This window comes from Mandrillus leucophaeus, unplaced genomic scaffold (genome assembly GCF_000951045.1).
Source record: "Mandrillus leucophaeus isolate KB7577 unplaced genomic scaffold, Mleu.le_1.0 Scaffold194, whole genome shotgun sequence".
Taxonomy (NCBI): domain Eukaryota; kingdom Metazoa; phylum Chordata; class Mammalia; order Primates; family Cercopithecidae; genus Mandrillus; species Mandrillus leucophaeus.
This window is the reverse complement of record NW_012101965.1, coordinates 112,151-136,174: the sequence shown is the minus strand read 5'-3', so window position 1 is coordinate 136,174 and position 24,024 is coordinate 112,151. Positions and strand designations below refer to the sequence as shown.

The window sequence follows — 24,024 nt, the reverse complement described above, 5'->3', positions numbered from 1 at the left end:
TGTGTGTGTCAGGAGCAGACCTGGCAGCAAACACCTCTCTTCTATTATTTCCTGCTGCTTTTCCAGTTTGGACAGAGTGTGTGTGTGTGTGTGTGTGTGTGTGTGTGTGTGTGTTTGTGTGTGTTGTGTGTGTTGGGGGGGCGATGCTAATGAGGGAGGAAAGTGTGTTTGAACCGAGCCTTGAAGGAAATACTGTCCGAGTTTAGAGGCCAACACACCTCGGCAAAAGCATTGTCAGATGTCCTCTGACTATTCCCGAGGGCCCACCCTGTTACCCCATTTTGCCTGTCTCCCCGGGAGCCTCACCCTGCTGGTGTGTAATAGGGTGAGGTGTCTGTTGTGCATATTACTGGGCATATTTAACATGCTCTTGGCCTTGTATTTGTTTTTGAAGCCTACCCGCAAGGCCACATCAAAGTGGCTGACTGTAAACAAGCAGGGCTGGCAAGTTGGAGTGGGGGCTCAGGAAGAGGCTTGCTGGTTAGGAAATAGTGGAGCATGGCTGTGAACATGACAAATACTGTTAAAGGGACAGGGACAGGCACAGCTGTGGTACCTCGTCTGTGTTCCATGTGTGCACTTCTGTTAGACTATTAGGGCTCTTAGCTCAAGACCTGGCATGTAGGAAGTGCTCAGTATTGGTTAAATGATATATTTGCTGCTTTTTGAAAAGATACAGAATTTTTCCTCTCTTAATACACCTTTCTTTAATGTGAAAATACTTTTCAAAGAAATATCAAGTCAGTCTCAGCATTTACATTTGGAATATTGTGAATGCAAATGTTAGTTAGATCTTCCTTTGACCTAATTTGATTTTATTGGTCTTGGGTTAGTAATATTTGGTTATTGTGGTTACATTTCAGTGACATTCACTTCAAGGCTCTTCATTTGAAGGATCAAGATTAAAAAAACTACACTTAATAATTGACCAATTAACATTTTAAAGGCCTGTAAAAGTCACAGCCCAGGTGACTGGTAAATTTACTCAGTTTCAACCACTCTTGTACTTCTTTTTGGTGTGCTTGAGTACATCCAGGTCTGTCTGTCTAGGATTACAGCTCTCTTTTTCCCTTCTGCTCCTCTTGTCATGTGCGGGTTTGGTGAGCCAGTGTCTTTAATGCGACTTCATTCAACACTGGAGTTGTACAAAGCCTGGGCCCAGTGGTGCCAGGAACACTAAGATGAGTAAAAGGCTTCCTTTCCTGAGTCATCAGCTGGTGAGGATTATGAAGAGGGTCCCCATGATGAGGGACTCAAGTAAGATTGGGGCCAGACCATCGGGGAGGGGAGGGGAAGGGTTGGACTCAGGATAGGGGGCAATCCTGGTAAAATTGGTGTGTAGAGAGGTGGGCCTTGAAGCAGTAGGAGTGGAGAGGAAGTTTACTAGATGCCAGGTGCTTTCTCAGTACTTCATGTGTATAGTTTTTTTCATTTCATTCTTCTGAACCATTAAAGGTACATTCTGTTGTTTTCTATATTTTATACAGAGGAAACTGACACAAAGAGAAGTAACTTGTCCAAGAGCATGCAGCTCATAAATGGTCCTGCCTGGATTCCAACTCAGGCAGTCTGGTTGTGGAGTCTGAACTGTGAATTGCTGTCAGTGGCTGAATGGGATTTGGACAAATGAAGATTAAGGGGAAGCCACGGTGATCAAATATTAATACATAGAGGTAGACAAATTGGTTTAGGGCCATTTTGCCAAGGCCCTGGAATCCCACACCTGAAGGGGATAATTGTAACATATGACAGAACTAATATTTGTACAGGCTTTATGGGTCCACATTGCCACCACCCTCTGCTGATTGATTTGGTGGAATGTTGTGTCTGTGTTTCAGTGTGCAGGGATAAGGTTGGGAAGGTTGTTGAGTAGAGGAGTCACATGGTTTGTTCCCTCTCGTATGTCTTTAAGCTGTCCTGAGGTTTTGGCCTGCATTCCCTGAGCTCATGAACATGGTTAAGGCTCAGCCTCTGCTGTCTTCTGTCCCTGCCCATGCTCTTTCCCTGCCCTACAGTTACCATGTGGAAAGAGTTTCCTGGAGTCTCCCTGTTTCTGCCTTTTTACCTCACTGTCCACCTCTGCCTGCCCTCTATCATCCCTGAGGAGACAGTGCCCTGGCTCACTACTCATTTTGGTTGGGACTTTTCAGGCTTATTGCATCCTGTGAGTTCTCAACCAGGGGTGATTTTGCCCCCTAGGGGATACCTGGCAGTGCCTGAAGACACTGAGTGGGGCTGTCTTTTGTGAGATGGACAGTGAGGTTGCTGCTAGGCATCTTACAGGATGGCTCCCACAACAGAGAATGATCCAGCCCAAATGTCTGTAGTGCAGAGGTGGAGAAGCACTGATGTTACCTGGTGCTCTGGGACATTTTGCAGTTCTTCATTCTTTATTTTTTTGAAAGGGAGTCTCACTGTGCCACTCAGGCTGGAGTGCAGTAGCGCAGTCTCTACTCACTACAACCTTCGTCTCCCGATTCAAGCGATTCTCCCACCACAGCCTCCTGAGTAGCTGGGATTACAGGTGTGCGCCACTACACCCAGCTAATTTTTGTATTTTTAGTAGAGATGGGGTTTCACCATGTTGGCCAGGCTGGTATCGAGCTTCTGACCTCAGGTGATCCACCCGCCTCGGCTTCCCAAAGTGCTGGGATTACAGGTGTAAGCCACTGCGCTGTCCCCTAACTGCCTGGACGTAATTCTCTCCTGACTTGTTTTTCAGTAAATTCTTAGTTCATTTCTTACCAATCTCTGCAGGGGAATCTTCTCCTCCAGCCTTGGTTCCAGTCCTTGCATCCCAGGATTCTTTTCCCGGCCTCTGGTCTCTGCCCACTCCTCACATTTTTCTTGGGCATCTCATTAGTCCTAGGGATTTGACCTTCATCTGTGGCTGAGTGACTCCACATCTGTATTCACAGCTCTAGATGTCTTGAACTCCAGTCAAATTCATGTCTTCTCCACCTCCGTGGTGCACAGGCACTTCCAAGTCGGTGGGTCTTAAGTAGGGCAGCCCTAAGGCTTCTTCATCCTCCCTGCCCCGCTCCCACGTTGCTGTCCATCAGCATTCTCTCTCTCTCTGTGTGTCTTCTCATGCTGCTCCTGAAGCACAGACACTCATCATTTCTCAACCTGCAGCACCCTCCCTCTGGCCTCCCTACTTCCAGTCCTGTGCCCCACTCTGCCACCAGGGAAGCTTTCTAGAGCAGAACTCTGAGGCTGGGAGTCTGACTTTAGCTTCTGTCATCTATACACATAATCTAAACTGCTTCATGACCAAGCCCAGTGGTTCCCAATTGGGAGAGTAGTATTGCCCCCCAAAGGGGCCCTTCGAAAGTGTTATGAACGTTGCGGGTATCATGATGGGGAAGGTGGGGTAGGTGGGCTACAGATACTGAGTGCTCAGGCCCAGTGATGCTTCTTGCAGATGCTTCTTGCAGATGCTTCTTGCAGTGCATTACAGGAAGAGAATTGTCCAGATTACAGGAAGAGGGCACTTAATAATAGTGCCCTCATTAAGAAGTGGTGATGTAGTTTTTAGCTTCTGCCTAGAGGATTAGGAGAGAAATGCTGAGCATTGGTCCTGGAGAGTACTTACTTTGGGGATCAGGAGGCAAAAGAACTGCATGGTATAAAACACTACGGAAATGCAAGCAAGAGTGTAAGGGAGTGATGAATTGTGTAGAAATGCCAAGACACAAGTGGGGAAGTCTGTTAGTTGTGTGACTCCCTGAAGCACCCTTCTCATCCTGGCCTGTAAGCCGCACCAGCCCCCGCTCATACAACCGGCAGCCACTCTTTTGGGCCTGTGGCAACAGGTATGCTTCCTTGGTCCTGCACTATGAGACTCTCAGTCTCCCTGTTTGGCCCCACATTTGGTCAGTTTTGTCATCTCTGCCTTAGCCCCTTTCCACCTCTGGCCACCCATTACATAGCTTCTTTTATAAATGAAAATATCGCAAGCTGTGTCACAGTCAGTTAACGACAAGAACAGCAGCAACTACATTAGTAATCCTTTATGTGCCAGATACTGTGCTAAACTCTATAAGCATTTCTTATTTAATCTTCAGAAAATCTCTATAAGGTAGCTACTATAATTATGCCCATTTAGGGTTGAGGAAATTGAAGATTAAACAGATGAAATAACCAGTTCACTTTTACACAGCTAGTATCCCATGGAACTGGGACTTACACATGCATGTCCTTTTATTTCTCATTTTAAAAAACAGATTTTATTTTTTAGAGCAGATTTAAGTTCACAGAAAAACTGGAAGTATAGAGTGTTGCCATATACCTCCTGCCCTCCTCCAGCCTCCCCTACTATGAACACAGAATAGTCCATATGTTATAATCGATGAACCTACATTGACACATCTTTGTCACTTAATTTCATAATTGACATTAGGGTTCCCTTTTGGTGTTGTACATCCTATGGATTTTGACAAATGTATAATGACATGTATCTGCCATTATAGTATCATAGGAATAGATTCACTGCCCTAAAAATCCTCTGTGTTTCACTTGCTCATCCCCCACCCCCCGTGGCAACCACTTGTTTTTTTTTTTTTTTTCACGACTCTATCATGTCTTTTTGACATTTTAGAAATAAATTCTAAGTTCAGATGTTCAGTTATCATTGAATATCTATAAGGAATCAGTGGAGTTCCCATATCCATGAATCATGTTTATTTCTTAAGAATTGGGTTAGTGGATTCTACTTTCTGTCACCATGTTTTCTGTCCTTTCTGGGAACCGGCTTGGCTATTTGCACCATGTGTGGGACATGTACTTAAGATAGAGTACAACTATGTTATTCCCACTTCCTGTCCTGATAGCTTTGGAAGAATTCTGGCTTTTTCCTTCACAGCCCGTCTTTGTAATTTTGTTTAGACCAACAAATGAGTTGGATCCATTATCCCTGACATTAGGTGTCAAACCACCTTAGACGAGAAATGGGCATGAGTTCGTCTATGTTTCAGCATCTTTCTGGTATTCAGGACAGCCTAAAGGTCGGGATGAAGGGCTTTGAAGGCCCTTTTTAGAGATTCCACCGGACTGGTTGGTTAAGTAGTGGTGAAGCTACTTATATTATTCCCTGGTTCACTGGAGTGATTCATCTTTAAAGGAACCCTGGAACTGCCTTTCATTATATTCATGTATTAGAAAAACTTTACACTATACTGATGCAAGTACAGGTTGAGTATCCCTAATCCAGAAACCTGAAATCTGTTCTCTCTCTATTCCTCCCCCAGAAGCCCCATGTGCCACTCCCTTGATCTGCAGCTTCGGGAGGCCAGTGGACCTGGAGAAGGACGACTACCAGAAGGTGGTGTGCAACAACGAGCACTGCCCCTGCAGCACCTGGATGCACCTGCAGTGCTTCTACGAGTGGGAGAGCAGCATCCTCGTCCAGTTCAACTGCATCGGCCGTGCGCGCAGCTGGAACGAGAAGCAGTGCCGCCAGAACATGTGGACAAAGAAGGGCTACGACCTGGCCTTCCGCTTCTGCTCCTGCCGCTGTGGCCAGGGCCACTTGAAGAAGGACACAGACTGGTACCAGGTGAAGCGGATGCAGGACGAGAAAAAGAAGAAGTCTGGCGCCGAGAAGAACACAGGGAGGCCCCCTGGTGAGGCGGCGGAGGAGGCAAAAAAGTGCAGGCCGCCAAATAAGCCCCAGAAAGGCCCGAGCCACGACCTCCCCCGCCGGCATTCCATGGACCGGCAGAACTCCCAGGAGAAGGCAGTGGGTGCCGCGGCCTACGGTGCCCGCTCCCCCGGCGGCTCCCCGGGCCAGTCCCCACCCACGGGCTACTCCATCCTCTCTCCCGCCCACTTCAGCGGCCCCCGCTCCTCCAGATACCTCGGGGAGTTCTTAAAGAACGCCATCCATCTGGAGCCTCACAAGAAGGCCATGACCGGGAGCCATGTGTTCAGAAATGCCCACTTTGATTACAGCCCTGCGGGGTTGTCAGTTCACAGGGGGGGACACTTCGACACCCCCGTGCAGTTCCTTCGGCGGCTGGACCTCTCCGAGCTCCTCACTCACATCCCCAGGCATAAGCTGAACACTTTCCACGTGCGCATGGAAGACGATGCCCAAGTGGGCCAGGGGGAGGACTTGCGGAAGTTCATTCTGGCCGCGCTCAGTGCCAGCCACAGAAACGTAGTAAACTGTGCCCTGTGCCACCGGGCACTCCCGGTGTTCGAACAATTCCCACTGGTGGATGGAACTCTGTTCCTAAGCCCGTCCAGACATGATGAGATCGAATATGATGTTCCTTGTCACCTTCAAGGTATAGGTGTTAATTCACCTTGCCTGCTTTCTGTTTGTTAAAAACCAAACAGCAAACAAGACGGATTGCTCTATTATGGCTTAGTTTTCACCAATGTTGTTTCTTTGTTCTAGTCAGGTGCTAGGTAACATTTGAATATTTCAGCTTCGCCCAGTGACGTGGTGATTTTTTACTCTGATGTGGCAGTACCAAGTACAGTTGTCCTAGTGGATAATTTTGTGTGTGTGTTCTGTAATTTGAAGAGAGGATTGCTGGCGTGTGGTTTTGCATAATGGGGAAGGAAGTTAGTGGAGTTTTTGCATATTTGTCACTTACTGTAAACCTGTTTAATGGGTCCAACTAGCTGTGCATCCTCTTTGATCCTTATAACAGCGAGGAAAAGCAGTGGTCAGAAAAGGGCCAAGGTGTTTTTAGATTAGTTGAATTAATTTTGAAGTTATGAAAGATGAGACTGTCTTGATAGCAGCAAAAGGTAAACAGGATTATTGAAAGCTCAGGCATTAGCCTGGTGGTGGTGGTGGATGGAGGGAGGGGCGATGGGGAAGCTTATTATTCCTATGGATGACATGTAAGGACTTAGTATGTTTCAGCCATAAATTGAATAAGATGAGGTTGGTTAGTATAAGAAGTCTGTCAGTTCATATACAACTACTGAACTTCCATAAAGGTGAGACACTTCACATATAACATGTTTATACTTTAAATATGTGCTAAAAAGCTTGTTGTAAAAATGATATATCCCTACGTGTCTCCTTCCCGCCAACCTTGCTGTGTCAGTACCCAGACAAACATTTTCAAATCTTAGCTTATGCTTCAAGTTTTTAACATCATGATTGTAAATACTGCTGTCTTCATTCTCCAGTTTTACATATTATCTGTTTATTGACGGGCTTTGAAGGTGGATGACTATGCATCCCCCTCCTCCTCCCTCTCAGGATGAGATACCACAATTCTTGGTTAAATCCTTAATGTTTACTAACGTGAATATGTATTTAATATTGAGCCAAGAAGTATGGGGTTTTTTCTTATTATATAGTACTGTATATTCTAGGACTCCTTTTGTTTTTATTAGGATTGATTATTTTCATTTGCATAGGTTTTTTTTTTTTTTTAATAACCTTGGCTAGTTCTCACTCTCCAGCAGCTTTACAAACCATCTTTCAGAAACATTTCCACATACCTGTCAGATTTTTTTGGAAAAAAAAAATTTTGCCCCTGAAAATGCCCCTCATGGAGACTCTTACCCTCCTGCTTCTACCTGTCCTGGTGCACTCAGGACCTGGTGTACCACATTGCTGTCCTTCTAGGAATGCCTTCATTTCTGTCCTATTTTTTAAAATCTTGTTTCCTGGATCTCAGTATTTTATTTTTTCTCGGTTTGTTCTCTCAGCTTTTAGGAAACATCCCCCAGGAGCTTTTTGAGAAAGGGAATAGATGATTTGAGACTTTGAACATCTTGAGAATGTCTTGATTTTATCTTCACTCTTCATTGCTATTTAGCTGGGTGTAGTCTTCTAAGTTATACATATTTTGCCCTCGGAATTTTGAAGACATTTCTTTACTGTCTCCCATCTTACAATGTCGCTATTTTGAGAGGTCTGATGTTACTCTTATTCCTGTCTTTGCCTCCATCTCCACCCCTCCATGAAGGTTTTAAGATTTTCTTCATATATCCCTAATGTTCTGAAATTGTACCATATGCTGGTCTTTTACACAGTTTTCTCTGTTTGTTGTGCTTTCCGCACTCTCTTGGCCCTTTGGCTCTATAAACTTACCATCTTCCATTTGGAGAAATTTGTTTTTGTATTATTTCTTTGATAATTTCCTCTACCCTATTTTCACTTTAAAAAAATTCTGTGAAACTCTGTATTAATCAGACATTAGACCCCTTAGATTATCTTTTGTTGGAGTGGAGAACTCCTTTATTTTATATATAATAAAGGATATATAATAAATATATACATGGCCCTGTTCATCTCTTTTTTCTGCTTTATGGAAAATTTCCTTGACTTTTTATTCTGGTGTTTTTACAGAGTTTAAAATTTTCTGTTCTTACATTTTTAATTTCCAAGAGCTCCTTTTAATAGCATGCTCTTCTTGTTTCATGTATGTAATTTCCTGTGCTACCTTTCTGAGCAAGGAAAGGGAGCTGAAATTGCAGAGAGAGTAGTCTCGTTCATTTTGAGAATTGTAACTAACTTTACCCTATATCTTTTAGCATTTGTTATAAAGCAGAACATTCCAAAACTTAGTGGTTTAAACGGATAATTTAATGACTTCTCACAATTCTGTGGGTGGATTGATTAGGACAGTTAGGTTGGCTTAGGGGGTCTCAGCCGGAATGGCTTGTCTTATGTTCCATGTAGTTTCATCTTCCAGTAGGCTAGCTTGGACTTTTTCACATGGTGCTCTCAGGATAGCATTCAAGAGATATGAGTGGAAGCTGCAGAGTCTGTCTCTAGAGGCTTAAGCTTGGAACTGAGTAACATCACTCCTGTCACGTTTTGTTCATCAGCATAAGTCCTAAGTCTAGCCCAGGTTCAGATGATGCTGAAATACTCTGTTTTTTGATGGAAAGTGCTGCATAGAATTTATGGTTGTTTGTAATTTATTGCTCCCTAGGATCTCCCTACAAACTCCCCAGTGCTTGTCCAGTTTCAGAGCTTAACCATTTACTATCCCTCAGTCCACTTTCTGACTTCATATAGTTTGATTCAGGGTTTAAATAACTTCATTGTTTCATGATGGAGTTTGTGTTTTTGTTTTTTAATCCTGTTTGGGGGTAATTTTAGAGGGAAGTGGATGGAAACACCTTTATTTCTCCATCATAAAACTTGAAACATTTTTTATGAAGATGAATATGGGTACAGCATATATGAGAATAGTAGTGTTCTTTTTCTATCTGTAATGGACAAATTATTTTCATGTAATCCATTCATCTGTTGATCAAACTTACGGATTTCACACATTCTGGGTACTATCAGTTCTTGCTTGTCATCAATTTATAATCTTAGAATAAGATGCTTTTATAAAATGTAACTTACCAGGCTTCAAGTTCTAGTATCACACCTGGATATGATGTACATTAAGTATCCTTTAATTTCCAGAGGAAGGGACCACTTTGGCGTGGTTCATAAAAAGAGGCAGCATGAATGCTGATGTCAAAAGGTGGGCTGGATCTTGGTAAGCAGAGAGTCTACCCAGGTCAGGTGTTTGTTGATGAGGAGGGAGTGCCTGCAAGCAAAGGAAGGGTGGTTAAAAAGAAGAAGGGCAGGTTGTGATCAGGAGATAGGGAGAGAACTGGTTGGAGCCAAGGGTGTTCTGGAGTGGGAAAGGAGTAAGATAGGGAGAGAATAGATTGCAGAAGTACTTTCAAGCCATAATAAAGAGCTTTGCTATATGTTCTTTATGAATGTGAATGGACAGATTTTCAACGTTTTTTTAAAGCAGGCAGTCACGTGGAGGAAAGGGACAGGAAAGGGGTTTGAAAGGGGTGGGATCTACAGACAGAGTTGAGACTTTGTAGTCTAGATGCAAGGATATAAAAGAATGCTAAGGTGTGGACAGAATGGAAGGGAGGGGATATTGTCAAGAGGTTATTTTAAAGAAAAATTATAGCTTGTAAATTCAGAAACAAAATTCACTTTGTTTCTAGACCAGATAAATGGTGGAAGAGTAGAGAAAGGAGATGAGTAGGTAAAGGTGGAGAAAGGGCCTGGTTTTGGGGGCAGAAGATGAGGTTCGTGAGTCTTGGGTTTGAAGGGATGTTAGGACTTTTGTGTGGAGATGTCTAGCAGACACAGTTAAAAATAAGCATTTGAGTTGAACACTGGGGAGTTTGTAACAGTGGTGGTTAAAATCCTAAGGGTGGAATAGCTCTTGGATAGGAAGAAAAGAGAAAGAAAAGGAAGGAGGATATGATAAACCCACGACCAAATCTTGAGGGTACTTTGCAAGGAGCAGATGAAGAAAGAGGTAAAAATTAGGCCTGAGTACTTGTGTGTGTGTATATATACATCAAAACATAGACATACATAAATAGATAATGCGCACATTAGATGTGTGTCACAAAGATACTGAGAAGTTGAACGTTTGATATAAAACCTGAAGATCAGGGTGTTTAATTATTACCAGAGAAGTCATCATTGCCACAAGTGAGTCCTTGACCACATGTCGGCATTTTTATTGCCACATCTTTGAGAAATCCATGCCATCTTATTTGTAGTAAGAAAATGTAAATCATGTCTTTAATCACCAATTACTGACCATGCATTCTTCCATTTTCCTTTCCTTTCCTCTCCTCCCCTCCCCTCCCCTTCCCTGCCCTCCCCTCCCCTCCCCTGCCCTCCTCTCTTTTCTTTTCTTTTCTTTTTTTTCTTTTCTATCTCACTCTGTCACCCTGGCTGGAAAGCAGCAGAGTGATCATAGCTGCTGCAGCCTTGGACTGCTCAGCTCAAGCAGTGCTCCTGCCCAGCTTCTCCAGTAGCTAGGACTACAGGCTCAAGCCACCACACTTGGCTTATTTAATTTTTTTAAACTTTGTTGTTGTTGTTGTTGTTTTGTTTTGTGACGGAGTTTCGCTTGTGTTGCCCAGGCTGGAATGCAATCCTGCGATCTCGGCTCACTGCAACCTCTGCCTCTGGGTTCAAGTGATTCTCCTGCCTCAGCCTCATGAGTAGCTGAGACTACAGGCGCCCGCCACCACGCCCAGCTAATTTTTTTGTATTTTTAGTAGAGACGGGGTTTCATCATGTTGGCCAGGCTGATCTAAACTCCTGACCTCTGGTGACCCACCCGCCTTGGCCTCCCAAAGTGCTGGGATTACAGGCGTGAGCCACTGTGCCCAGCCTTAAAGTTTTTTAAGAGATGGGGTCTCACTGTATTATTGCCCAGGCTGGTCTTGAACTCCTGGCCTCAAACGATCATCCCATTTCAGCCTCCCAAAGTGCTGGGATTACAGGCATGAGCCACTGTGCCTAGCCCGACCACGTGTTTTAAAAAGCATTTTCAACTCCAATAGAAGGGCCACACTACACTGCAGGCCACAGGATTGCATAGCGTGCAGGGCTGACACAATGCTGCAGTACTTGCTGTGTCCAGTGGCCCTCTCTGGATTATTACTTCCTCGCCCTGCCCTTTACCCCTCACTGCCCTCCCCGGACTCTGTCTCTGGACTTTGTTTGCTCTCTTTTCCTCTGAAAATAGGTTTTGTTTAGCTTTAATAATTTATTAAGATTGATCTAATTAAGAAGTTCTTATTGGGCTTCTTTACCACTTTGAACCACATGTGATTGTTCTCCAGAGAATCGGCTTTTGGTTTAAATTCACAAAGGGTTAAGAAATTCAAAATTCTCTGTGGTCAGGACAATGTTTAGTAGAACTGAAACAAATCTAGACTGAGTCCAGACCAAGTGTTCCTGTGAGTTTACCTGTAGGTTATGGATCCAAGAGACATGAATCGGTCCGGACTTGCTACTTAATTATCTCATGAACTTGGACAAGCTGCTCAGCTTCTAAGCCTCACTTCCTACTCTCAGAAGTGGGAGCAACAGTAATGCCTATTTTGTAATGTTGCTGTTAGGGTTAAATGAAATGATTCACATGGAGCTGATAGCATAATGCCATACCCTCGGTTAACTCTTAGTAAAAGTTACTCTGTCTTCATCATTATGGTCATTGTTAGCAACACCTGACTTCTGTGTCTAAGGCTGCCCTTACCCTTCTTAGCTGTGACTTCTGTACCTGTGAATGTTTGGGAATTGCATTGAGTAAGCAGGATGAAGAGTGCCAATGAAGTTGTTTCCAGTGGCTCCTGGATCCTTGAATGGACTTCCTAACATGCCCCAAGGCTAGAGTAGATGTGGCATGTGAGACCCTTTTATTTTCAATGCCATAGAGCAGAGGTGGGCGGCATTTCAAGAAGTTCTTGTCATCCTTCCCCTTTTTGGCATAAAGGCCCCCAAGGTTATGCTGTCTTTGGCTGTTAACATGCCCCATCCATTTACCCAACATACGATTACAAAGTGCTTTCCACATCCTAGACATCGTGATAGTCACTGAGTCTACAAGGATGAATAAGACATGGTTCTTGCACTGAAGGAGGAAGGGGGTCATGCAAGCAAATGCGAACGAAGGGCTCCCCCTAAGTACTGTAGATGGAACATATATACCTTTCCATCGGGTAGGGAGCAGGTTGGTCCTTACTACTGAGTGCTGAAGACCCATAGTCTGACTGATGGCAGTGAGCAGCATATTCTGAATATGAGGCCACTTAGGATTATGTGTTCTCCTGATGGTAGTTTTTTACATGGGGAAGCGCCCTGGGTCCCACACAGAGAGCAGAAATGTTGCTGTTATATGTTGCCTGGGCAGATTCTGGGCATTCTGACTTTTCCCTAATTATTTAAACTGTGATGCTTCCATATACACTAGGATGACATCTTTCCTTTATAAACATTAAGATGTTATCAAATAATGGGGGGGGATCATGTTGTAACTTTTAAGAGCTCAGTGAATAAAATGTTGAACTTCTTTTAAAAAATTACAAGTAAGATACAATTCTGGTTCCTAAATTAGATGTGGTGATGGCTGAGCATTTTGAGAACAAGGATAGTTAACATAGTAATTTTGGTTGTGGTGTAATTTTGAGCTATCAGTCCCCAAGACAGACTTGATTTTTATGATGGGACTTGTCAGGGGGTGAGAGCTTGTGACAAGACCAATGTTATTGGTTAAGTCTATATGCTAAACATAAAGTTTTGAGCAGGAAGTCCTGCGTAAATACAGTACAGGCTGGTTTTGAGTATATGTGGCTTTTGTTTCTTGAATTTGGATGGACCCATTATGTAAGTCCAGCAGCACTTTTTGGAAAAGCAAATTGAAGCCAAGTTTTTAATATGCTTGAACTTAAAATACATGTTTTATTGACAATAACTAGTAGTTCATCATTATCCTGAAAGGACAGCTTGTGTACTAAATATTGATTTTTCTTTTTATATTTATCCAAAAGATAAAATCTTTGCTTATAATTGGTAGATGAAACATTTTTTATCCCCTTGGAGATGAAACATGATTTCCATGATGGCCACTCAGAGCCTTGTGTCTTCTGTGCACAGGGAGACTCATGCACCTGTATGCGGTGTGCGTGGACTGCCTGGAAGGGGTTCACAAGATCATCTGCATCAAGTGTAAGTCACGGTGGGATGGCAGCTGGCACCAGCTGGGCACTATGTATACCTACGACATTCTGGCTGCCTCTCCATGTTGTCAGGTAGGTATTGAACACACTGAGGGAGCAGTGGGTGATACTAGGCTTCTGTCCCCAAGTGAATGTAGGGAAGATGCTTCTGGCAATAAAGAAGAAATTCAGTCTAGCAATGATGGCTGAGTTACTACTTGTAATGTTGTCATTTAGTGGAATACTGTGCGGTCATTAAAAGGGATAGTGTATAACATATAATTATGTGGGAAGCATTTCCAGTATATTAGGTCAAAAGAATAGGTTATAAAATGGCATAATAATATGCTTGCATTTGTAAGTAAGTGAGCATGAAAAGGGAATTGCTAACCTGTTACCAGATGGTCTCAGAGGTGGGAGGCTGAAAGATGCCTTTAGATCTCTTTTTCCTTGAGTATATTTTCTAAGATTCTGTATGATTAGCTTATACTAAATTTATAATAGAAAAAAAGTTACTCAAAAGGAAGAAAGTCACTTTCTTAAATAGACAGGATTTTCTTGTTTTCTTTCTGTGGGATAGTACAGTTATCTAGGAATTGCCTGTCTTGTAAGGTGTTTGAGGTTGTAATCCTTAAAGCACTCCTAAAAGGAGGCATTGTCTCATGCTATGAGAACATCTGAAATTTAGCTGTCATCAGAAAAAGAGGGAGGTATTCACATATGAAAACACAAATAACCTATAGAATCACAGGAGACAAAATCCTTGGAAATATCTTGCTTTATTTCCAAGTGCTTGGGAAAGAAAATAGCTTGTTACATAATTCCTTGATACTGTCATGGGCAGGAGAGAAATTTTTCTTTGCTCTAAAGTGTTCCAGCCTGGTTTTTTAGTGCAAATAGCTGATACATACTTTATTAGTTACTGTATAGTTTTATGTCTTTAGCATTATGGCTTGATTTTTCTAAAGAGAATATCTTTACTGTTATCAGTAGTTATTCACTGTAGCATTTTACGATAGTTATTATGCCTTAATGCCAGCTCATGAGGGAAACCAGAGGAAGTAGCTCCCTTCTGCACACACAGCGTGGAGGATTATCTTTTAAATTAAAGAAATAAGCGAAAGAACGTTTGAGCCTGTTAACTCAGAAGATTAGCACTGGAAAGGACCTGGGATCTAGACCAACCTCCTTATTTCCTCATACAATGGAGGCCTACAAACTTGGGATGTTTTACCCAGGTCTACATACATTGTGTCACAGCCATGACCGCACCGTGTGACTCCTGTTCTGGTGGTCTTTCTGATGCACCATTGAAAGGCAATGAGATTATTTCCATGTCTTTAGGAAGAAAAACAGAACAGCATCCTGCCACACCCAGCCTCTTGGTATTCACCATGCACTGTATTTCTTCCTTAAAACAATTGAAGCCCAGACCTTTCTTTTCTGGCACCCTACTGAAATGGAAAATATGTTCGATTACTATTAATTTAAAAAAAATCTGTGAGGATACAAGTGTTAGACGCTACTAATGAATCAAGAGAAGTCTTCAATAAGATGTAGCCAAAAATAAGCAATAATTGATTCTTAGAAAGGCATAACAGGGTGAAGACAGGTTTGCTCAGAATCACACTTTTAATCAGAGAGATTACATAGTTAAAAGAGTGTTTATCTCAGGTTACAGAAAAGTAGTTCCTGCAGTGGTTGAGGATCAGCAGGCTGCTTTGGTTCACTCCAGCCTTGCTGCTTTCTAAGCATGGTCTTGGGCATGGTGCTTTATCACATGTGCCTCAGTTGCATTATCTAAAAGTCAGCTAATACTACCTACCTCCCAGGAGTATTTTGAGAGCAAGTTGAGATTATACTTTTTAAGTACATTTTTTAAATGAGTCTAAATTTAGTCTGTTTTATTTATAATTTCTGGTTATTCACTTAAGTCCTGGACCCATTGCTGAAAGGTTCCAGGACTGTGCTGTTAAGGAGAGGCTAGGCATGAGTGAAGATGCAGGGTGCTGGGAACTCCAGAAGCCTCAGACCAGCACCACACTTCCTGGATTGCTAATTTTACTTGAGTATCTTGGGAAATTTTATTTTTACATCAAAGAAAATGCAAGTTTTATATAGAGTAGAATGAAAAATGAAATTTTAAAGAAGTTTCGTGGAGGTTTGGGTGAGGGAAGTCAGCTTCAGCCACTGTCTTAAAATCCAGGGGGAGGGGTTTCTGATTGTTAGGGAACTTCAGTTAGGCAGTACTAGTTTAGAATTTTCTTCTCAAAAGTAGGTGAAACAACTAGCAGTGCTGCATATCAGGAGAGAAGTTGGGAGTCTTTCAGGCATACCCTGTTTCTCTGTTTCTGGTAATAAAGGGGATCCTTTACGAAGCCCTTGATCAGTTTCCCAGCATTTTGGTTTGGGTGGCTTTGACAAGTGTTGGGTAGCGGAGGGGTGTTGTGGCTGATGGTGTCTGTTTCCCCCAGGCCCGCCTGAACTGTAAGCACTGTGGGAAGCCGGTGATCGACGTGAGGATCGGAATGCAGTACTTCTCAGAATATAGCAACGTCCAGCAGTGTCCACACTGTGGGAACCTGGACTACCACTTCGTGAAGCCATTTTCCTCCTTCAAAGTTCTTGAAGCTTATTGATGAAAGCTTTGCTTTAGTAATAGCTATTTTATTGATATTATTACTTTATTACATATCTTTTATAGGGAAACATTCTGTGACATTAATTTCTTTTCTAATTTAAAGGAGAGTTACTTTGTTGTATGTGTGCCACTGAAATAGGGGCTGCCCTTGCCCTGTCTTGATTCCCGAGTGTTAGTCTGTGGTTTTGACCAGAGCCCAGATGGGTAATCCTGTGCATTTGGGTCGGGGTTCACTCTTACCAAGAGTCTTCGGTGCAGCTTTAAGATGGTAGGGAGGATGGGGTGAATTTAGAAAAGGAATTTGTGGTTATAAACTAAGAGCTTGATAGGAGTTGGAAGGAAACACTTACTAAAATGTTAACTTTCTAAAAACCTTCTTTTAGATCTTCCTTGGGCCTTTGGAAAAACATGTGACAAGTGAATGTAAGTCTGTGCCTGGAGAGCTAATAGTGCATTAGTCTATCTCAGCCTAGTGTTCTGCAGCACACATGGGCAGGCAGTTTACTCACACTGACAGGTGATCTGAAAGTGGCACAAGTGCTGTTTCTATCGCTATTGTAATTTGCCAATTCATTTTTCATGCTGAAAATAATATCCAAATTGTAAGACATATGAAAGATACTGTGTTGCAAATTATGTTTAGGTAAACTGACCTATAACAGAATATGTGAAATGAATTTGGAAATAATGCAAGAAGGCAGAACTCAATCATTTGAATTGTGTCTTTGAAGTTGGTAAAATAGCTCTTAAGGAGAACCCATGAATAACATGATTTGGGCAGTGATGATTTATTACAGGTTGCACTGTTGAAGTGTCATTTGGTGTCATATTCTTCTCACAGGTAAATCAGCCACAGAATCTTAACTGGTGAGCTTCAGAACCAATAATTGCCACACTTATTGTCCTCAAAATTACTTATGGCCATGTTTAACCCATTTAATTCTGAGTTTCCAAAATCAAAGATTTGACCTTAAGAGGGAAGGGAAAAAAAAGTATGAAAGGATGATGAAGAAAATAATTTTACTATTTCTTTTTTAAGTATGTTTTGGAAAATCAATGATTGTAATGCATAGCAGTACGTTTGAAAAATAGACCATTCTAAAAAGCCCATGATACCTTACTGTTGATGAGAAAAGATGATCATATATATAGAACTTGATTAGTCAGAGCATTGGGCATTCCAAAATACAGCCTTTGGTTCAGTAGATTTTAATGCTTTAAATAGACTGACATCCCATACCCTTATAGAATTGGAATATGATTTCTCAAAAGTTAATTTCATAATTTCATGTATGATGTGCATATATGCTAAAAATGCTGAAAATCATTTTATGAATAGCCAAATTTGGGGTTGATGTGAACATTTTATATTATTCATTTGGTTTATACCTTTTTTTTTTTTTTTCCCTGTGTGTTTTTTCTTTTCAGGAGTATTTAGGCAATACTGCAAGTGAGTTTCAGTTCTTTTTTTCTTTTTTCTTTTTTTGAGATGGAGTCTCGGTCTGTCACCCAGGCTGGAGTGTGGTAGTGCAATCTCGGCTCACTGCAACCTCTGCCTCCCGGGTTCAAGCAGTTCTCCTGCCTCAGCCTCCCAAGTAGCTGGGACTACAGGCGCATGCCACCACCCTCGGCTAATTTTTTGTGTTTTTAGTAGAGACAGGGTTTCACCATGTTAGCTAGGATGGTCTAGATCTCCTGACCTTGTGGTCCACCCGCCTCGGCCTCCCAAAGTGCTGGGATTACAGGTGTGAGCCACCGTGCCCAGCCGAATTTCAGTTCTATATGAAGTATTTGATGTTGTGTTTGAAACAATGCAGCATTAAAGAACCAATGTTATTGACCAATAGTTTTTATCTTTCAGTTTGGATGATTTGGTTTGCTGCATCTAGGTTAGTGTTCGATCATCTGAAAAAACTTTTCAGTGGGAAGAAATGCATGAAATGCCTATAAGAGGTAGAAAGTCATTGAACTGACAGTGTTTGATGCAACTAAAGGAGGAGGATTGTAAGACATAGCTTTCTGCAAACTTGTCTTTAATGCACAGAGCTGTAGTGGTGAATTAACTATTTCCTTATTGATTCTCTCATGTACCCAGATGCAAAAAGTGCTAAGTTTCTCTTGTCCTCGTAATACCATTTGGATTTTATTTCTGAATTTAAATAGTAAAATATTGATGATGATGATCTTTAACCCACCTAAAATTTTATAGTGAAACCTGCTTTATATTGTTGTTCTGAAGCTTACAATTGACCTATACATTGCATTCAGCAAGCTCCTGAGTTTAGAACTACTGTCAGTGTAGTGTATGCTGTGTTCCATGTTGCCTTTTTAGATGGTTTTCTACCCCCTGAATAATAAATAGGATGAGGTTTTACTGTAATTGGATAAAGTTTACTCTTGGACATTATTTCAATGCTAAATTAAGGATTCTATGGATGTCTTCAGTTACTTAAAGAGAAAATAATGAGAGCATGAAGCATATCTGAGAATATCTTTCGCCTTTAAGGTGATTCATTCTTGTCTAGAGGGAAAATTTGGTTGATTTGGGAATAAAGTATAATTGAGTATTCAACACCATGAAGATAAATCTTATTTTGGAAATCTACTGACCTTAATACCCCAAACTTGCCCTAAATACTTTGATTGGAATTGGAATATATCAAAAAAGGTTATTATTTTTGTTGTAGTTAGGATACTAAAAGAATATTAGTTACCCAAGAGATCCAATTTCTGTTTTTCTGATGAATAGTGTTCAGTAAAATGAAGCAGTCTTAAGAGTGACTAATAATTTCAAAGTGTTTTTTCGTCTACTCTTAATATTTTTTAATTATTTATTTTTAAGAGTTTTATACCTTGAACAAATACAGTGATCTGCTTTAGTTTAGTGAGAGTACAATTTCTGATTGATTGTTTTCTCTTCAGGCCATTTCACCTCTTCATTCTCTTGGTACATTTGAAGCAGTTGATATAATGGGTTTATACTTTAAAAGAGATATGGTGCCATGAAGTTGGGGAGTTGGGTGAATTTTCCTCTTCTAGTTACAGAGGAGCTTTCCTCAAATGCCCTTTAACTTCTAGGTTTTGTGCAAGAAGTTCATTTTCTGAGTAAAAGTTATTTTCATATATGTTGGGGGAAAATTAACTCATCAAAAAAGAATCTTATTAGGTATTTGAACTCTGAAACTAACAGATAAGACTTATATGTACCTTATTAGAGCACCAAAACTAATTTGCTAAAATCTTTTGTTTAGTCCTGCAAGACTGATGCTTAATACACAGTCTGTTCTCCTGTGTCTAGGTCAAGAACTCCAGTTTGCTTTTCTGTTTTGTATCCTGGTAGCAGCTGTTGAGTGACTTTCATTGGAGATTGGAAAGGAAGTGAGGAGAAAGTGTTCTTGTTTAGTGTTTTATTTCCTATAATAGGATGCTGCCTAACCCAGTTCATCTTTATGTCCTGTTCACTAAATATTCCAGGTAATTGAAAGAAAATAAAATGGATGGGCTCCATTAAAACCAGCTCAAAAATAAATTCTTGTCAGTAAATATTTCTTGTCAAGATGTCTTGGATTGCACTTTTGTTGAGGAAAGACAGTGTAAATAGTTAAAGAATGTGGATAAAATTGAAACATTTGGTTGTGGAACTGTGTGTGGTTTTAGAGGGTTTCTGTTTGTGAAATGTATGTATTAAAAATAATAAAATTCCAGAAACTAACATTGTACTCTGTCTTTAGTTTGTCACTTTATTTTTCATTGGGATTTTTGAGCAGTGGGATTGTCTGGTCAGAATAAGATGAAGAGAAAGCTTTCTGAGGTTTTGATCACTATTCAGATAACCCTTTCAAAGTCACTCCTGCAGCTAATAAAAACTGCCAACTTTTTATGTTGCTTACAAGTCATGTATCACATGTAAACTCACTTTGCAATAAAAGCTTTCTGTATAACAAAGTTGATTCTATGTGAATAGTCCAAAATTGTTGTTCTGGTTTTAGGGAATTCTATTGGATAGATGGTATAGTGTTAAAGATTAGATATACCCCAAGATCAACCACCCATAGCCACATAACCAAAACTTAAGTCATCCTGATTTCCCTGAAATGCTAGTTCTAATCAAACAAAACAAAATACAAGGCCTTGTCGGCATGATTTGGTGAAATCAAACTTACTAGCTACAGTAGTCCCCCCTTATCTGCCGTTTTCTTTCTGCAGTTTCAGTAACCCATGGTCTACCTAAATGGAAAATTCCAGAAACAATTCACACGGTTTAAATTGTGCACCATTCTGAGTAGCATCATGAAATCTCAAGTCCTGTGCCACCCTGTCCAGCAGGCGAATCATCCCTTTGTCCAGTGGATCCATGCTGTAGATGTCCCATGCCTATTAGTCACTTTAGAGGCTGCTAGATGAGTCCCGGTATTGCAGTGCTTGTATTCAGGTCACCTTTATTTTACCTAAAAATGACCCCAAAGCGCAAGAGTAATGCTGGTGTACTCATACACTTATTCTGTGTTATTACTGGTCATTGTTGTTAATCTTTTGCTGTGCTTAATTTATGAACTTTATCATAGGTATGAATGTATAGGAAAGGTCTTGGAAAGGATCCCCTAAGGATAAGGGTGTGCCTACTGTGTAGACAAATCGACAACTGGTCTGCTTTTCTTATAAAGAATGTTAACTTGTAATAGCCAGTTATAAAAGAGGGTGAAGATACTTTCTCCCTTATGTTTTATAAATGGTGCCGTAACTGCTGTGCGCAGACTTCTAACCATTTTGGTTTGAGGTCTCCAAGTTTGCCAACTGTTCTTTTGTATGCACAATAAACATACAATTTTAAAATTTGATCTGATTTTATTTTTGACAATAGATTATTCTACAGATGTTTTTGTTTCCTAGGCCTGTAACGATTTTCATAATGAAAAGACTTGATCGTATGCTTCTTCATTATAAGCAAAGAGAAAACAGTCATTGAACGTCTTGCTGACTTCATACACTGTGATCAAGAATAGTTTATCCTTAAATCTCCTTGTCCTCTTCAATTCAAATGTCATTCTTGACCAACGGATTGAAATCCACAAACATTAGAACACAAGATAAGTTGGGGAAACTGGGTAAAGAAAGTCTTGAGTCTGCCAGTGGATTCAAAGCCTGTGTTGCTACTTACTAATGCCAATGTCTGAGGCATAAATTTTATTTTATTCAAAGCCTTATAAAAGACTTGGGATATGATTTCTACTGATGTAATTTATGGTCAGCAAAATTCCTTTGAAATTTTAAGGAAAGTACAGTTCTTACTGCAGAAGGAAAATAGTTGCAGAAAAAAATGAAGTTAAATGGTGGTTGGTAAGCATTAAGTTTAATGGAAGAAAATTCTTATTTCTTCATGGTGGTTTCTGTTACTTTAGATCTCGCTTATATTGTTTTGAGTTAAATTTGGCAAATCCAGCAGCAATTAGATTCCTAATTATGTAGGCTGTTAAAGGGTTAAATTTTCAAAGGGGGAAAAATTCTTGAGCTTTTCTTCTTTTTTCTGCTCTCTCAAGTCTACAGTGAGGTAAACCTTACCTGCTGAATGTGAACTACCTTTGAGGACAATAAAGTGCTGTACAGATGTAATAGTTGAAATAGTAATTATTTTTAAGGCATATTTTTCTTTAGTGGAAACTTTTAGCATTGTGGTAGTTATACTAGCTCTACCTGGCATTGCTAAGCCTCAGAAACAGCAAAAGTAAAAATAAAGCAGTTTGTCTCATGAAGTTCAGTAAAACAACACTGGTTACATTCATCAGTGTTCAAATGGAATTGGCTACCATAGCACCATTTCTTGGTGATAAGCACCATCTTAAGTGGTTCTGTTACACTTGATTAAAAATTTAGATATCTAAATCAAGCATAGATGTCTAATTGTAATTCCTAATAAACCCAGTTATTCTAAGAGTGAGAAAGTCATAGCCATAACAGTCATAGAATTTAGATGTGTCAGAATTTGGAGCAAGGGCTATGCTTTTTGTTTTACCCACATGGTAAATGTTTGTTAAATTTCGTTGACAATTTTACTCATTTTAGAGGTGAACTGAAGCCCAAAGAAGTTACATCTAAATAAGTTCACATAGTTAATGACTAAGTAGGAATTCAACCTGGATTCCCACTCCTAGTCCTCAAAGTGAGATTCGGTAACATATTCAGGTAGCTAACTCTTGCTCAGAAGTAGAGAATCCATGAGCTTCAGTTTTCCCTTCTGTTTTCTGTTACCATTTGCATACTGGCCACCTTTAGCATATTAATTGTCAGATCTAGACATTAGTAGCCGGAAGAGATCGTTGCCAGTTGTCCATGTTACTTTTGAAGCTGTTTTAAATGTGAACTTTAGATCCTGAAGTTAATTTTTTTGTTGTTGCTTTCATTTTGTGTTTACTGATTTCATTTTCTGATGCTAAGGGTAAGAAATTGGGGGGCCTATATGAATGGCACTTAGACTTGCTATAAAGGAAAGAAAATGTCAGTTACAGCCATGTACACTTTTACCAGATATGTAAATAAGATATCTATCTAACCTGATGTTGACTAAAGAAAAAATATCAACCTTTTAAATAATTAAAGTTAGTTTTATTCAGAAGTCTTACTGAAGACTAGGCTGAGGCCTGTAGCCCAGGAGCAGCCTTTGAGAGAGGTTCTGCCAGGCTGCTCCAGCACAGATACTTCAACCCACTGCTTATATACAGATGCTGGAGGTTCGGTACATGCAAAATCACATCAAAGTTTGGGTGTAAGAGTACACCTGGTTATAGATTACAGAAGTATAATCACGAAGCCTGTCAGACATTGTATGTCAGAAAAGGCAAGGACTAGGGTCATTTATCTTTTGAAGAATATAGTGACCAGGCAAGAGACATGGAGGACCGTCTGCTAATACTGCATCGTCCTCAAAGTATCCTTTCGGAGAGCTGCACATTGTCGTGGAGTCAGCAGCTTTGTGAAATTATGTTAGCAAGCAGAAATGAGCAGACATGGCTGCTTATGTTTGCTACTTTTGTCTCCTAGGAGGTTGGGTGTAATACACAAACATGGAAGGAGAAGTGTCTGGACATTGTACAGAGCAGTGAGTCCCCAGAAATAAGTGAGAGGAGCCTTGTGGGTGTGGAAGTTACAGATATAGTCAATATATGTATCTGGATGCGCACCTTGTTTTCAGTTGAAAAATAATTTGGGCTTGTGACAAGGCAGTAGACTTAAAAGCTATAGCCCATGCTTCAGCAACACAGGTGCCAACATAGAAGTAATTCTGTGAGGCCTAGCTGGGCCCTCTGCATAGGGGTGATGAGCACATTGGAAGCATCCCGTTTTAGAAAGGGGGGATGTACTTTCTAAAGGGAAAAATTTTGAAATCAATAGTTGTGTCTTTTAACCTCATCTTTTAATGCATTAATTTGTTGACATCTGTTCTCTTTTGTTAAGGTAGATGACTGCTTAAGGTGACATTTTCACAGTCTACACCAGGAATTCATTTTATTCACTTGGGGATCTAGCTTTGAGTTATTTTTGGATTCAAACATGTCAAGCTGTCGGATTTGATAGCATTGATCTATCCAGTTTGGGCAGGCTTTTCCTTTTTGACTAACTTTTCTAACAGTTCCTCTAGGTGTGTTTAATTTTCAATTTCTCACAATCTTGTTAGAAGCTCTGGTATCCCAGACTTTTTAGGGTTGCTTAACTTGATTAGGGTTTATTGCAATTCCATAAGGTCTTGGAAAAAGTGCTGGTTACATGTTTCTCCTAAGGAATGACAATTTTTTATGGTTTAGGGGCTGTCCCTTGCTAATTAGCAGTATTCTGAGTTACTGCCAAACCATTGGTTGAATAAGTGCTTTATGTCTTTTTGTTATTTTCATCACATTAACAAACTGCATATTTTTCTGAAGCTC

General features: G+C 40.7%; 1 protein-coding gene across 1 annotated transcript; it reads left to right on the top strand.

Moving 5' to 3' along the window:
* Positions 1-1,181: 1,181 nt before the first annotated feature.
* Positions 1,182-19,825, top strand: HECA (headcase homolog (Drosophila)). Its single transcript, XM_011978444.1, has 4 exons — positions 1,182-1,257; positions 5,250-6,290; positions 13,406-13,560; positions 15,942-19,825. Exons 1-4 carry the CDS (start codon positions 1,182-1,184, stop codon positions 16,104-16,106), a joined length of 1,437 nt encoding a protein of 478 aa, XP_011833834.1. The 3' UTR covers positions 16,107-19,825.
* Positions 19,826-24,024: the final 4,199 nt, after the last annotated feature.

Bases quoted from the DNA above. Each gene is read 5' to 3' on its own strand.
- HECA (XM_011978444.1), top strand. From the start codon at position 1,182: ATGAGTAAAAGGCTTCCTTTCCTGAGTCATCAGCTGGTGAGGATTATG. The intron at 6,291-13,405 runs GTATAGGTGTTA...TTCTGTGCACAG, and splicing joins TGTTCCTTGTCACCTTCAAG to GGAGACTCATGCACCTGTAT. The intron at 13,561-15,941 runs GTAGGTATTGAA...TGTTTCCCCCAG, and splicing joins CTGCCTCTCCATGTTGTCAG to GCCCGCCTGAACTGTAAGCA.